Here is a 16474-nt window from a genome sequence, read left to right as displayed (position 1 = left end):
TAAAAATTCACCTACGAATTGATTACATACATATTTTGTTTTTATCGGTAATTTATGGATAATAATGAAGGTAAAAATGTTATAGTTCTATAGAATTAAATTTAAAAGTACAATGTCAACCTTCACAATAGCCATAAATTATGTAAAAGTCAAAGCCACATATGTATGTATGTATTGCTTCCAAGTACAAGAGTAAGTAACAAATTTAAGTATATTATGCTTTCGTACTAAAATAATTTTTTTGAATATGTATGTATGTGTCATGCATTTCAAATACCAGAACTTAAAAGTTAATTATGTATTCATTCAAAAAGAAAAAGTCAAGTCATATACTCATGTAATTTATTTTTTTTCTTACTTTTACACGTTTTACTAATTCTTGACCGTGAATAATAAATAAATCTGGCTTAATAGCCCTAAGTTATATAGGATTTTTACTTATAAAAATGCTATTTAAGAAAAAAAAAATCAATTTTGGTAACGACTATATCTTTTAACGTTATTTTTATTCCACCATATCTTAGTTGGCACATAAATACACATAAATAAAAGGGTCTTTGAGTGTTTCGTCACGTGATGTAAAAACTTACTATATATAAATCCTTATGACAATGATCACTCCGCTACCTTAAATAATAAAAGGTAACATCACTGTCTGAGATTCAACTTTTTATTTGAGAAATAATAAGAAACATATCCTATGCTTGCTGATGAGAACGTGCAGCAAAGTTTTATCTATAAAAGTAATGCATTTGCTGAGAGAACATAAAACGCACTTTAGATATGGCATACAACAGATATTATTTTCATGTTCTTCTACCTCTCATTGTTCTACTTTCTTTATTGATTACTGTTACAGAAGGTGTTGCTCCGACTCCAGAAATAGCTTTGTTGAATCGGAATAGTTTCCCATCTGGCTTCATCTTTGGTACAGCGTCCTCAGCCTATCAGGTACACTCACATGTTTACTTCTCTTGCATTTGCATGTGATATCAATTGTCTCATAATAGAGATCAATTGGATCGAATCACAATCGAATCGTGAGACTTGGACTGTTACACTCTTAAGTAAAAAGAGTTCACTAGTGCAGAAATTGATTTTTACCTCGCCTTATATGCCTCGGTTGTCCAGGAACCGAAGCATATAATGGCGCGGTGGCATTTTTGCAATTTCAGACAACTTTTATGCCTCGGTTCAGCTTAACCCGAAGCAAAAGAGATGTATATGCTTCGGTTCGCCAAAAACCGGTGCCAAAGGAGGCTCATATGCTTTGGTTACACAGACCCGAAGCCAAAAACCCACTAGTCGTTACCTCTTTGGCCTCGGATGGGTCTGAATCGGTGCCAAATAGGGCTATATGCCTCGGTTCAATTAATAACCGAGGCCATATGGTTTAATTAGGGCACCAAATTCGCGAGCCCCCTTTCTCTTCTTCTTCCCCGCGCCCCTCTCTGCAACAGTACCCTTTCTCTTCTCCCTCTGGCATGGTTGTTCCAGGCGCAGTGGTGATGGTTGGATGCGCTGCTGCCTGTGCTTCTTCTTCTCCTGTGATGTGGCTGTGCGACGGAGATGGTGGAGCTGCGGTGGCTAGTGCAGGTTCCATGGCTCGTTGACGCTGCTGTTGCAGGTTGTGTGTCGCGGCGCAATGAAGCTTTGCGTGAGCGTTAATGGTGCATATCAGTGTTGGAGCGTTGCGAAGAATGCATCTTGCTCTCGTTGCTGCAATGGAGGCGTTGGTCGCAGTTTCAGATCTGCCAGATCTGCGGAGCGTTGATGATGGTTCGAATCTGGCTCGCGTGCAGGCAGTGGATCTGTGTTGATGGTGAACGTTGCAGGTGCTGCCTTGGTGGTTGCAGGTCTAGACAATGCTGTTGCTATTGCGGAACGCTGGCTGTTGTTGCGGTGCCGGAACTCGCGGTCACGGTGGAAGAAGATGGTGGTGGCTGCTGCTTTTCGCTGGCGAGGTTACAGAACACTATGGCTCCGGTTCATTTAGAACCGAGGCATAAAAGGAATTTTATGGCTTCGGGTAACGACCGAGGCCAAAAGGGGTGTCTTTAGGCCTCGTCCCAATATGCCTCGGTTCCAGACCCGAGGCAAAATGAGAAAAACAACCGGGGCAAAAAGCCCTTACTGCACTAGTGGTTGCGTCCTAACTATTGACTATAGCTTTTGGCCTAGTAGTTAGTGTTCAATTCTAACAATCCGTATCAGAGCCAACATCACGAGTTCGATTTTTGATGGACAATTGTTAAGGGAGAAATTAGTCCCGTGACGGAGGCCAGATAAATCAAGTCACAATCCATCCTAACAAGCTCTTACAATTTATTATAGTAATAATGTTGTATCAATTTTCAACGAAACACCTTTCCACATTACAAGTAAAGAAATGTTTTAGAGGTTTTTTCAAGTTGATTTTGTGCACTTGAGTTTGATATGATTGTGTGTGTTCATGTAGTATGAAGGTGCAGCAAATGAGGGTGGTAAAGGGCCAAGTATTTGGGATACCTTCACTCATAAATATCCAGGTACACGCCATTTGTGTGGTTCTCTCATATCCAAAACTTTATAGAATTGTTCATGTATGCTGGTTTGCATGCAGATAAGATAAAGAACAGAGGCAGTGGAGATGTTGCCACTGATTCATATCATCGTTACAAGGTATTGCCTATTCAAAGTGTTTGGTTCTTCTGATGTAATTTATCAGTTGTCATTACTAATTCAATGGGTGCCAGCATGTTTAAGTGGTTGTTGAATCTTTCATTTTTTGATGGAACACAATTACATTACATTTGTTTAAGGGTGTTGGAAGTCTCACATCGATTAAAGATAAGATCAATTTACAATATATAACTAGATGTAGTCTTCACCTTACAAGTCAGTTTTGTAGACTTGAATTAGATTTAAAATTCACTTTTAATATGGTATCAGATTTCATTGTCCACCCAATCACAATTAACCATTTTAACCATTACACGTTCTAATAACCTCATACACAACTAGTATGGAGAGATATTTGTAACTATCACAATGAAATTTTTTTACTGTATATATTTATTCTAAGTGTGGTTGAGGTTATTTACGATAACACTTTCATGGTTATTTATTATTGAGTGACATAATATATCAAGGTTACTTGTAATTTTCTCTATTTCTAGTTTTATATATCTCTTTTTCCTTTTCTTTAATTTGTTGATTATTTTTTTTAAAAAAACCTATTCAATCATTTGCTTACTATAATATGAATTGGAGTAAAGATTAGTAATCTGTCACGATCATTACGTACACTTCTATCAATACCTCTATTTGTTTATTAAACTAAATACTATTATCAATGACATTATCACCAAATTAATTGATTAATTAAGAAATCGATTAGACCATTGTAAGTTCAACTAATAAAGAAATTTTAAAAATAAAAGTTGGATACGATGTTGTTTTCCCACCATTTTCAAGTAAAGAGTGTGATATCTTATTGGACATTATATTGCAGGAAGACGTTCAGATTATGAAAGATATGAATTTGGATGCTTACAGATTTTCCATATCTTGGTCAAGAATTCTTCCAAGTAATTTAAATATGAATCAATGATTATTATGAATTAATTTTTTTTATTTGAATGTTTTATTTTAATCATTTCTTAATTTTCATAAACTAAATATATATATATATATATATATATATATATATATATATATATATATATATATATCTACAGATGGACAATTAAGTGGAGGTATAAATCAAGAAGGAATTGACTATTACAACAATCTTATCAATGAGCTGGTGGCAAATGGTTAGAACAAAACCTTTTAATTTTTGATATTTTTATTATGATTTACATTTTAGTAATTTCTCATGTTAGTGAAAGAAGATAATCTAGATATTAACATAATTTTAGGTTTACAACCATTTGTGACGCTTTTCCATTGGGATCTTCCACAATCTTTAGAAGATGAATATGGTGGCTTCTTAAGTTCTCGCATTGTGTAAGTGATGCAATTTGACTAACATTTCCATTGCTAAAATGTTTCGAGAACATTTCTAAAGAGAACACATGATTTGAATGCAGGAAAGATTTTCAGGGTTATGCAGAACTTTGCTTCAAGGAATTTGGTGACAGAGTGAAAAATTGGATAACTTTGAATGAGCCATTGACTTATAGTCAACAAGGTTATACAGTAGGAATAATGGCACCAGGTCGATGTTCTTCTTGGTTGAACCCTAGTTGCAATGGCGGTGATTCTGGGACAGAACCCTATTTGGTCACGCATCACCAACTTCTTGCTCATGCAGCAGCGGTAAATGTGTACAAGACCAAGTACGAGGTTAGTTATTATTAATGATCTTAAGTTTCTTAGATCTGAACGTGTTTTTGAATAATTTTTAAGGAAAAAAGACTATGGATGCAGAGAATTCAAAATGGTTCGATAGGCATAACTTTGAATTTTATTTGGTGCGAGCCACTATCTGAAAACAAACTTGATCAACAAGCTACTATACGAGTTATTGATTTCATGTTTGGATGGTAAAGTGCTTCCCTCCGTATTGTTATCCTTAAAATTTATGTTGGAAGGCTTACGTGTATAAGAAATAAGACAATTTTATAATATATAAATGTGTTATAAATTTTACTTTACAGATCGATTTTGTAGAATTGAATTAAAACGGTGTGGAAATTAGAGTTGATGAAATATCTATATAAAAAGAAAACAAATAAGAGAAATGCATGATGATATATCTTTAGGTATTTAGGATGTTATATAAGATGAAAAACACTTTAGCAAAGAAGTAATCTTCTAAGATGGAATTTTATATTTAAAAAAAAAAAGGTAAAAGCTGAGTTACTATCCAACATATACATAATACAATTATCAGATAATTTATTTCATTTATTTGTTCCACTGAAGGTTTATGGATCCATTAACAAGAGGAGATTATCCCGAAAACATGCATTTGTTGGTGAAATCACGATTACCAAAATTTACAAAGGAGCATTCCAAATTGCTTATTAATTCGTTTGATTTTATCGGCATAAACTACTATACCTCTAGATATGTTTCTGATGCACCAGAATTAAGAAATGTCAGAAGCAGTTACATGACAGATGCTCTTGCAAATCTTTCATGTAAGTAGCTTTGTCTAATATTTATTATATAATATATGTTGAATCTGATATTTATGGATAATTTCGTGCCTTTTTGTTTTTCTTATTGCAGTTGAACGTGAAGGAAAAACTATTGGTCTAAATGTAATTAAGCTTTTGGATTGTAGATGCTATGCTTCACAAGTTTAGTATGTTTTTTCTTTCACTATAATAACAAAGATATTTATTTTTCATGATTTTGCAGGTTGCTTCAGATTGGTTGTATGTTTATCCAAGAGGATTTCGAGACCTTTTATTGTACACTAAAGAGAAATACAACAATCCTTTAATTTATATCACTGAAAATGGTAAATATATAACCTTCAATATCACATTATTTTCCTTTAAATTAATGCTTTTAAAAACTAGTTATAAATAAAGAGATGAGAGAGTGAAAAAATAAAATTAAAAATTAGTATAGGAGGCTATGATGCACTGATACTTCAATTTGAGATGTATCGTGTTTGACAATAAGTATGTAATTTATAAAGTCTGAGTACACTACAATAAAATCTGTGAATAGTGACCAATTTTAGTGAACAAAAATAATTAGTCACTATATGACCAAATTAACAACTAAAATAGTTTCAAAAAATTATAATTGGTCTCTAAATTGATAATTAAAATAGTTTCAATTATGGATTAATTTTTAAATTGATAACTAACATTAGCTACTAGGTGTTGACAACCAAAACAATTGGTCTCTAATTAGTAAATTTGGATTCACACATTAAGAATGATATATTTATTATATTTGTAAGAATTATTGTACACTTTTAAATATTCATATATCACGTATCATATCCTATTATTTTGAAAATAAACGTATTGACGTATCGGATACGTGTCGTATTCGATACACGGATCGTATTTGTGCATCAATGATAGGAGGTTTTATTTTCCTTACATATTTGAAGAAAACATGTTATGTATTACATTTTCATATTTTTGTTATAGGTATAAATGATTATGATGATCCATCACTATCGCTTGAAGAATCTCTCTTAGATATTTATAGAGTTGATTATCATTATCGCCATCTATATTATCTTCAAGAAGCAATTAAGTAAGTTAATTTCTTTTCGTCTTTTTAAAGAGATTATTTTTGTTTGTTGGTATGAAATTTCTTTTGTTTAATTGTTTGCTTTTCAATGTAAATGCAGGAATGGTGTAAATGTAAAAGGGTATTTTGCATGGTCACTCCTTGATAATTTTGAATGGAACTTTGGTTACACGATGCGATTTGGATTGAATTTTGTAGATTACAGAAATGGTTTGAAAAGATATTCCAAACTTTCTGCTCTCTGGTTCATGGATTTTCTTAATTTAGAATTCAAACTTCAAAATTCCCTGTAATAATGCTCCTATTTTGAATTCTTCAAATAATTATATTAATGAATATGTAATTTATAGAATTATATTTGAAATTCCCGAAAAAAAATTATATTTTGTTTTGTCGTCACTTGTTTTATATTTCTTGAGGTTATCTAAAGATAAAGAAAAAAAAGGAAATTCTTATAAGGAAGAAGTGGGAGAAGGGGGGAAAACATGGGTAAGTTATTGTTTTCTATATTATATATATTTATATAGAAAATAAATGATCTGAATTTTACTTCTATTTATTATTTTTGTTTTCTTGTCAACTAAAATACACAATAAAATAAAATATAACAAATTGTAGAAAATTTAAAAGAAAAACTAATGTACTAATCGAAAATGTGGGGCTGCGAGGAAGGGGATTGACTAGGAGAAAACAAGTTTTGATAACTTTTGAATAGAGTTTCCTTTTTTTCTTTTTCTTCTTTCTTGATTGGTCCTTTTAACCCTATAAGAAATATCAATTAATAAAAAAATCTATAAAATATATTTGAATTTGTATATGACTTAAATATCCCTTATCAACATAATTTTTCTCTTGCCATAAAGAATTACAATCACATTATTTCACTTTGTATATTATTTTTATAATTTATCTTGCCAACAACTTTTAAAGTTTATCCACCTCTAAATTGAGGTGGCAAAATCCGTTACTATGTCTGAGATAAGTTTAATGACACATTTTAGGTTTATTAGTTATTAACATAATAAAATTAAAAATATTAGAAACTTTCGTACAAAAGCCCATCCTCCTTTCTAGGATTTTAATTTATTTTAAAAACATAATAAAAAAAATAAAAGAAAATTCAAATAACCACTTTAGTCTTCAAAATGAAAAAGTAAAATATATGTGATAATAAACCAAAATTAACACATAATGGGTTTATGAATTAAAAAAAATGATAAGTATGAAATTATAGCGATTATTTCACACGTATGTATCGCGTGGGTGGATAAGCAAGTAAGGGTGGGTGGTGGTGTGCTTTTTGCAAACTATGAGTGAATACAAATTTGTCAACAGTGATAAATTGTATCAATAATTCTGGTAACGTGTTCCTTCCTCAGTTAACAAACACTCACCAAAAATAAAAAAAACCCATTCTAACGGATAATCTATTACTTGTTCAATAGAGGAAGATTCAGTCATAATGATTTTTTCTCTTAACAATTTTTAGACCATCTTTTTTTTTTTGTATTTATATTATATCAATATTACATATCATGCTTAAAAGATACATACTTAATTTTTTTTTCAATAATAAAAATTAAAAGAACATGCTTTTTAATATATATTTATTTATTTCGTTATATTATAAATAAATTTTACTTAAAAGTTTATTTAGTTTTATTTGAGAATTCATGTTGCTAAAGCAACAATTTTCTTTTGTTCATCGAAGAGTCTTTTAAGAAATCTAGGAAAAGTGAATACAGGACCACATTCTTAAACATATCCTACGGATAAAGGTTGCACAAACAGTCACGAAAATCGATTAAGGTAGGACCAACTTCCTAATCAGGTCAAGACTTTATGTAAAATTGAAAAGAAAAATTCAGTTGTAATTAAGATTGTATATATTATGTGATCAAAATATTAAAATTTTGATTTCATAATATCTACGTTGTACACAAAGAAAAGGATATCAAAATAGATGGAATCAAATGAGAGATCTTTTTTGATTAGTTTCACATGTGACCACTTTGTCACTGAAGTTATTGTTTCTAAAAGATGAGAAAATAAATTGGAGTATTATTTATCTTTCTGTGTTGGTTTATTTCCAATTACTAATTTATTGAGAGTGGTAAAACTAAATTATTTAAAGTATTAATTTATAGATAAACTATTTAATTAATTATATATTTTTTGCCTTAATTTACATATAGGTCTAGTTATAAAGTTTAATTAATAGTTGTATTTAGACCCAAGGTTTTATATTTTTACCTGAGAGACTTTTCAGAAAATAATTTAGCCTTATTTTTCGAACAGAAGTTAGGTTAGATCATACCTTTATTTAGGTCAGACCGTAAAAAATTTCAGACTCCCTTGACACATTTTCATTTCTAGTATTATTTATCATGTGAAAAAATTAGCATTACAGAAAGAATTTAAAATATGGACTAACTTTTTTTTAACAAATATTAAAAGTGTGATAATATTTTACAGAAAGTTAATATTGAAAAAAAAAATCACTCATTTTATCTGTTTAAAATTTTCAATTAGCACAAAGTTTCCCAATTTTATATGTTTTTCCTTCCAAAGTCATCATAATTTTAAATTAAGAAGTACATTTACATTTATATGACTTTCTATCTTTTAAGAGATCAACGTGAAAGTTTTACATTAACTAGAGATATATCATGTCAAATTTACAATATATAAGTGGGTGATAGCATCACTTTACAAACTGATTTTGTTATGTTAAGTTAGGTTTAAAATTCACTTCTTAGCATGCATGGTATAAGAACCATAATTAGAGTCTATTCTAACGAAGTTTGTTATTTGATGGATTTATAATTCCAACCGTCATGGGTCGCTGTCGATCTACTCAATAATGTCTAACTCGATGCACAAGATATATATAGCTCAGCATGAGAGGTGTGTAAACCAATTTATACAAATGACTGCAAACTTTACAAACTGATTTTCTGAGATTAAGTTAGATTTAAAATATATTTCTTAACATGGTATACATATTAAAGTCTTATTAGAGTTTATTCTAGTGAAATTAATGTTTAGTTCCACGCACGAGATGTATATGTCTTGTCTTGAGAAATGTGTGTTGAAAAACTAAAAATATAAGTTAATTCACAATATATAAACGAGTGTAAACCTCATTTTTCAATTTGATTAATCAATTTTATAAGTTTTGAGTTAGACTTAAAGTCCTTGTCTTAACAATGATTAATAGGATTGCTTATTTGTAAAACACTTTATGAATTACCTCTAAGATATTTCATTTTTTTTTTCACAAAAAATAGTTACGATATATTGAATGATTTTTTTTATAATAAAATGTTTGAAATTCATTCATTGTATTGAGTAATAAAATCAATTACTATTATAACAAAATAATATTAGTGTGTGTGAATTGTATTCATCGCATATAGTAGTCAAATCAAATTATTAAGTACAAAAAAATATTATTAGAAATAACGAGTTTGAATAATTGTTATAAAAAATATTTATTAAAATGAATTGAATTATCAGTGGAATTTATATATTTATTTATTTATAAAATTAGCAAGATAGGTGTAGTATCAATACACCTTAAAATATATATATATTGAATTCGATATTATTATAGTTTAATAGCTATTGAATGAAAATAAAAGCCTAGCTTTAGGGGGCGAGAACCTAGAACCATAACAGTTGCAACAAATAGCAGGATTACAGCAAACAACGAAAGTTTTACGTAAGACGAATTTGTTGACTGTGAGACTTTGTTCCTTACAACTTTCATTTATAGCATTCGAAATTTCTTAGAAGATAATGCTGCATTTACCCAATTTGATATAATCTATCTGAAGCAACGGTTCTGAGTTTAATCGAAATTTATAAACTGCTACATATAAATAATTGTTTATATGGTTTAAACAAACTTGAGTGAATATATAACTTTTTATGGATAATACATGTAATATGAATATGATGCAAAAAAGAGTGAAGAGTACAACGTTAATTTCATAGTATTATCTTAATCTTTACTAAGTATGATGATATTGATATACGTGTTTCAGACCACACTCACGATTATCATGTTAGTTTACGTGTGATAGTAAAGTTTATCAAAATCCTTGCCCAAGTTGGTAATCTTTTCTGACCAATGACCACGACCACATACCATACCCTTAAAAAACATCGCTTTCTGATTTAATTTCTTTTAGGATGGAAATAATAAGAAATATTTGGATATTTTGAGAAAGAATAATCGGAAAGTTGATAAAGGTTTTCCTCTATAAAAAGGAACACATTTGGTGAGAAAAAAATAAGCAAAAATGGCATACAAAGAATACGTAGTGCTATCTCTCATTGCTCTACTTTCCTCATTGATTACTGTCACAGAAAGCGTAGCCCTCACTCCACACATAGATTTGTTGAATCGCAACAGTTTCCCAACTGGCTTCATCTTTGGTACAGCATCCGCATCGTACCAGGTACACTCAGACAACAATAGTTATGTTTTATCAATAATGTTCGACCCACGTGAAACACCTTCCACATTACAAGTTTAAATGTTTTAGTTTTTTCTATCAGCTTTATACTGTGGTGTTCGGTTCACATGATTATTTATGTATTTGTATGTATGCAGTATGAAGGTGCAGCGAATGAGGGTGGTAGAGAACCAAGCATTTGGGATACCTTCACTCACAAATATCCAGGTAAATAAATATATATGTGTCTGGTTTTCTCTTATACCGAAGATCTTTTACAAAAAATTATAGAATTATTGATATATGGTAATTAAACATGCAGAAAAGATAGAGGACAGAAGCAATGGAGATGTTGCAGTTGATTCCTATCATCGCTACAAGGTATTTCTGATTCAAAGTTTTTGTTTCTTTTGATATAATTTATCAACAGTCATCACTATTGCTGAATATCAATGGCGGATTATAGGAGGAGGAGGGGCCATGGCCCACCTAATTTCTTTTGGAAATTTTTTAGTTATGTATTTTATTTTAAAAGATTTTAAACTATGTATTTTATATTAAATTTTTTTAAATTATGAATTATATATATTAGGAATATTGAGAATTCATAAAAATTTAATTAAATATATTTTTATTTATTTTATAAAGTATAATATTTAATATTAATAAATAATAAAATATAAATTAAATATAATAAAAATTAAAAAATTAAGATATTTTTTATTTTTTGTCCAATTATTTTTTAATTTCTTATATATTGTAGTGATTTCTCGTACTCACTTGTGTGTTTTTTTTCATTTTTTTTTATCAAAAAATAAAATAAATTAAACACAAACTCATTATTTTTGCTTTCATCTCTTTCCTTACTCGTGTTTCTTTCTTTTGTTTATGAAAAAAGAATGAAATTAGACACAAACTTATTATTTTTACTCTCATCTCTTTTCTTTGTTCTCTTCCATTTTGGAATAAAAAAAGGTAAGTATCTTGTTTCACTTAAAGAAATATAAACCTTTGGTATTCATTGTTCATAATATAGAAGAAAAAAAGTAATGTATTATTTAATAACCGATTTTTAATTGTGATTTGATTATCATATATTTTGTTTTTAGTAATTATGTCTTTCAATTTTTTATTATATTATGATAAAATATTTTTCACTCTTAAATTTATATATATATATATATATATATATATATATATATATATATATTTATTGCAAAATAAAATGAAAGATGAATTTCTTGTAGATAATTTTAACTTTGATTTAATTACTTTTAGTTTTGTTTTAATTATTGATAAAAGATCTTAAGGAACTTAATTATTGGTGAATGATCTTAAAGAACTAAAGACAATTATTTATAGACTTATATATTTTATAGCTACAATTATACTCATGTTTATTGTATTAATAATAAATGTATTATTTTGACTCTTCCAAGTATATACGGATCCATCTCCAACTAAATATGAAACAAAGTAAAGTTGCTTTTCTAATGACATTAGTACACTATTGATGATTACCACTAGTAACTTGTTTATCAAACTTAATTGATTATTTATTAATTAAGGAATTGGTTAGAACTTGGAACTTGGTTATAGAATATAATTGTTGTTATCCTTTGTTTTCAATCGTTTTCAAGTAAACACGTGTCTTGTTGCATATTATATTGCAGGAAGATGTTGAGATTATGAAGGATATGAATTTGGATGCTTATAGATTTTCTATATCTTGGTCAAGAATTCTTCCGAGTAAGTCAAGTAACGATCAATGATTATTTTGGACTGAACTTTACCTGTTTAGATCTTTCATTTTAATCATTTATTTATTTTCATAAACTGCATATCAACAGAAGGAAAGCTAAGTGGAGGTATAAACCGAGAAGGAATTGACTATTACAACAACCTTATCAATGAGCTACTGGCAAATGGTCAGAATAAAAACTTTATTATGGATATTTTTATTATGCTTTACATATATTAATCATAATGTATATATTAAAATAATTTCAGGTTTGGAACCATTTGTGACTCTTTTTCATTGGGATTTTCCTCAATCCTTAGAAGATGAATATGGTGGCTTCTTAAGTCCTCGCAGTGTGTAAGTTCTGCAATTTAAATAATGTTTTGCTGAGATGTTTAAGGAACGTTTCTAAAATTACACGTTTTTTATTACAGGAAAGATTTCCAGGACTATGCAGAGCTTTGCTTCAGAGAGTTCGGAGATAGAGTAAAAAAGTGGATAACTTTGAATGAGCCATATAGTTACAGCCACAAGGGTTATGCTTTAGGGACAAAGGCTCCTGGTCGATGTTCATCTTGGTTGAATGCTGAATGCAATGGTGGTGATTCTGGGACAGAACCCTATTTGGCTACACACCACCAACTTCTTGCTCATGCTGCTGCTGTTAATGTTTACAAGACTAAGTATCAGGTCTGTTATTATTTAACGGCAACCTCGTACTTGTTATGTTTGTTACAGTGGAACATGTTTTTGAACATGTTTTATGGATGCAGAGATTTCAGAATGGTGTAATAGGCATAACACTGTATTCTATTTGGTACGAGCCACTCTCAGATACCAAACTAGATCGAAAGGCTGCTGAACGAGCTATGGACTTTATTTTTGGATGGTAAGTGCCTTAAAATACACAAGATAAAATGTTGGAAGTCTCACCTCCACTAGAGATAAGATCAGTTCTCAATATATAAGTTGGTCCTCACCTTATAATCCAATTTTAGGGGGTTGAGTTAGATTTAAAGTCCACTTCTAATATGGTATCAGAGCCAAGTTAGAGTCTATCCTAACGAATTTTCTTGAATATTTTGTTCCACCCGATATCGTGTTAGGAATTCAAGTGTGAATCTAAGTTCCACATGGACTAGAAATGAGAAAGTAGAACACTATATAAGGATAAAGACCCATAAACCCATTGCTTTAATGTTTTGGGTTAAGAGTGGTATCACTACCTTATATGGTTGAGTTCATGTCTCATTGGTAACTATATAAGGATAAAAACCCATAAATCCATTGCCTTATATGGTTGGGCTCAGGTCTCAAGTTTTGGGTTGAGAGTGGTGTGAGTGTGTCTTATATGGTTGGACTCAGGTCTCATTAGTGTTGTATCTCCCCGGTGATACCCTCCTTAAAAACCTAACATATCGGACTGCTAACTGGGATTAAATTAGACTTAAAACACACTTCTCATATAAAACATTCTTATACTTTTATTATCTATACCAAAGAAATCACTCTATAATGTTTTATTTATTTCATTTATTTGTTCCACTGCAGGTTTGTGGATCCACTGACAAGAGGAGATTATCCAGAAAGCATGCGTTCCTTGGTGAAATCTCGATTACCAAAGTTTACGAAAGAGCAATCCAAATTGCTTATTAATTCATTTGATTTTCTTGGCATAAACTACTACACTGCCAATTTTGTCTCCGATGCACCAGAATTAAGAAATGCCAGAGGAAGTTATGTGACAGATGCACTCGTAAATTATTCATGTAAGAAAGAATTGTTTAATAACTTATATCTATTATGTATATATATGCTGAATCTCATTTTTATATTTAATTACATGTTTTTTTGTTTTTGTTATTGCAGTTGAGCGTGACGGAAGACTCATTGGTGAAGATGTAATCTTCTTGTGACCAAATTATAAATGCTTTACAATTTAGAATGTTTTTTATTTTTTTTAATATAACGAAGATATTTATGTTTCGTAATTATACAGATTGGTTCGGATTGGTTGTACGTTTATCCAAAAGGATTTCGTGAGGTTTTGCTATACATTAAAGAGAAATACAACAATCCTTTAATTTATATTACTGAAAATGGTAAATAACTTTTATTCTTCCATTTGAATGTTGTAAAAAATTTAGTATCCACTTGTCCATTTGAATTCTCATATTTTCTATACATGGTTTATATTTTTATGTAGGTGTAAGTGAATATGATGATCATTCATTATCACTTGAAGAATCTCTCTTGGATACTTATAGAATTGACTACTATTACCGTCATTTCTATTATCTTCTTGATGCAATTAAGTAAGTAATATTTTTAATGTATTTAAAAAGATTATTTCGTTTGCCTGCATGTAATTTCAGTTTTTCTGATAATTTTTTTTTCTATATTACAGAAAAGGTGTAAATGTAAAAGGATATTTCGCGTGGTCTCTTTTGGATAATTTTGAATGGGATTCAGGCTACATCATGCGATTTGGATTGAACTTTGTTGATTACAAGAATGGTCTGAAAAGATACTCAAAGCTTTCTGCCTTGTGGTTCAAAGATTTTCTCAACAAAGAAACCAAGCTTCATGATTCCATGTAATTCAATTAATATAAAAAATTATTTCACATTGTAAATACACAATTGGTGGGGTTGTTTTTATTCTTTGGTAGTTTCTTATGAAAATGTATTTCTTATAAAATGTATTGTCGAATGCAATAAACGGCAATAAATTAATGCTTGTATGATGTGTTACAAAGATAATAGCATTTAAAGTGGTACAATAAGATTATGAATCTTGCTCCACTTTATAAAATTGTTTGAGTATGGACTTTTCTTTTGTAATTACAGTGGTTTATTTCGAGAAATAAATATAATGGTAAGACATTGTCTCGTGTTTACTGTTAATTGTGGGTGTTGTTGTTTACTATATTAACAACAACAAAAAAGTGTAATACTATTTTAAAGTTGGAATTAAAAGATAAAGTTATAAATATTTTTGTGGTAGTTTGTTGAGTGTAAAAAAAAAAAAAAAAACTATTCTAGATATGATAATTCTAATGACACTAACAATTTGATAAAAAAATACTGGGTGGAGTAGGTTATTCTGCTACTTGGGTGTGCTATTTTGAGATGATGAATTTGAGAAGAGTACGTGGACGAATTTGGATATATTTGGAAGATGGAGTTGTGTTTTCTTTTAAGGGATTTGGAGATGAATGTTAGTGAATTTGAATATAAAGTCTGTAGATGATTTAACTGATGTAATAGATTAAAAATAAGTTTTAATAGATAGAAGAATTGCCCTTAACTGATAAAATTAATATAAAATGATTTTTGGATTGGTTAAAATTAATTTTGAGAAGAGATGGTCACAAAGTGTTGAAAAAAAAATTATAATTGAGATAAACAAAGAAGCCTTAGATGGTGTTAGAGCAACAAGATAGTAGGGGTGATCATGGATTGGATTTTTAATGATCCAATCTACATCTATTTTGGATCCAAATAATTGGATTAAATTTTCGATCCAAATCTATTTTTTCAAAAAAAGTAGATTGGATTTTTTAAAAATCCAGATCCAAATATTTAGATCAAGTTTAAATCCAGATCTAAATATTTGGATCAAGTTCAAAATCTAAAATCCAAAATCCATTTTTCATAAAATAAATTCAAATTAAATTTTTTAAAACTTGTGTCCATAGGGCTGACACCATAGAATTTGACAGATTTTTTGTCAGGGCCAACGATGCCAAATTTCAGCATGGGATGAACTTGGATGACTTTCGAACGAATTTCGGTCGGGGACGACGTGACCAAATTTGGGCCAAGGTCGACTTGACAAAATTTCAGTCGAGATCGACTTGACTAGATTTGACTGAATTTCGGTCAAGGCCAATTTTGCATAATACGACCAAATTTTGGCCTGAGCCGACTTGGCCAAATATGACCACAATTGGGCCAGGGCCTGATTAGTCAAATTTCGGTCAGGGTTGACTCCACTAAATTTGTTGACCGGGACCGACTTGACTGAACATGGCCAATTTTCGATCACAATCGACTAA

The 16474-nt window shown here is 30.0% G+C and overlaps 2 protein-coding genes across 2 annotated transcripts; both read left to right on the top strand.

The window, feature by feature from the left end:
• The first annotated feature begins 770 nt into the window (after nt 1-770).
• On the top strand, nt 771-6588 carry LOC114170741 (beta-glucosidase 13-like). Its single transcript, XM_028056292.2, has 13 exons — nt 771-951; nt 2459-2528; nt 2603-2661; nt 3494-3569; nt 3720-3797; nt 3903-3990; nt 4074-4329; nt 4414-4529; nt 4912-5129; nt 5221-5252; nt 5353-5455; nt 6105-6213; nt 6311-6588. The coding sequence occupies exons 1-13, from the start codon at nt 784-786 to the stop codon at nt 6501-6503; spliced, it is 1566 nt and encodes a 521-aa protein (XP_027912093.2). The 5' UTR covers nt 771-783; the 3' UTR covers nt 6504-6588.
• A 3898-nt stretch (nt 6589-10486) lies between these two features.
• Nucleotides 10487-15153, top strand: LOC114170742 (cyanogenic beta-glucosidase-like). The gene is made up of 13 exons (XM_028056293.2): nt 10487-10676; nt 10832-10901; nt 10996-11054; nt 12347-12422; nt 12524-12601; nt 12684-12771; nt 12849-13104; nt 13188-13303; nt 13966-14183; nt 14284-14315; nt 14414-14516; nt 14621-14729; nt 14822-15153. Exons 1-13 carry the CDS (start codon nt 10518-10520, stop codon nt 15012-15014), a joined length of 1557 nt encoding a protein of 518 aa, XP_027912094.2. The 5' UTR covers nt 10487-10517; the 3' UTR covers nt 15015-15153.
• Nucleotides 15154-16474: the final 1321 nt, after the last annotated feature.

This window comes from Vigna unguiculata, chromosome 11 (assembly GCF_037176805.1).
Source record: "Vigna unguiculata cultivar grain cowpea cultivar isolate G323 ecotype 2 chromosome 11, ASM3717680v1, whole genome shotgun sequence".
Classification (NCBI taxonomy): Eukaryota; Viridiplantae; Streptophyta; class Magnoliopsida; order Fabales; family Fabaceae; genus Vigna; species Vigna unguiculata.
Note: the sequence above shows the minus strand (reverse complement) of the source record. Positions and strands in the feature narration are given on the sequence as shown.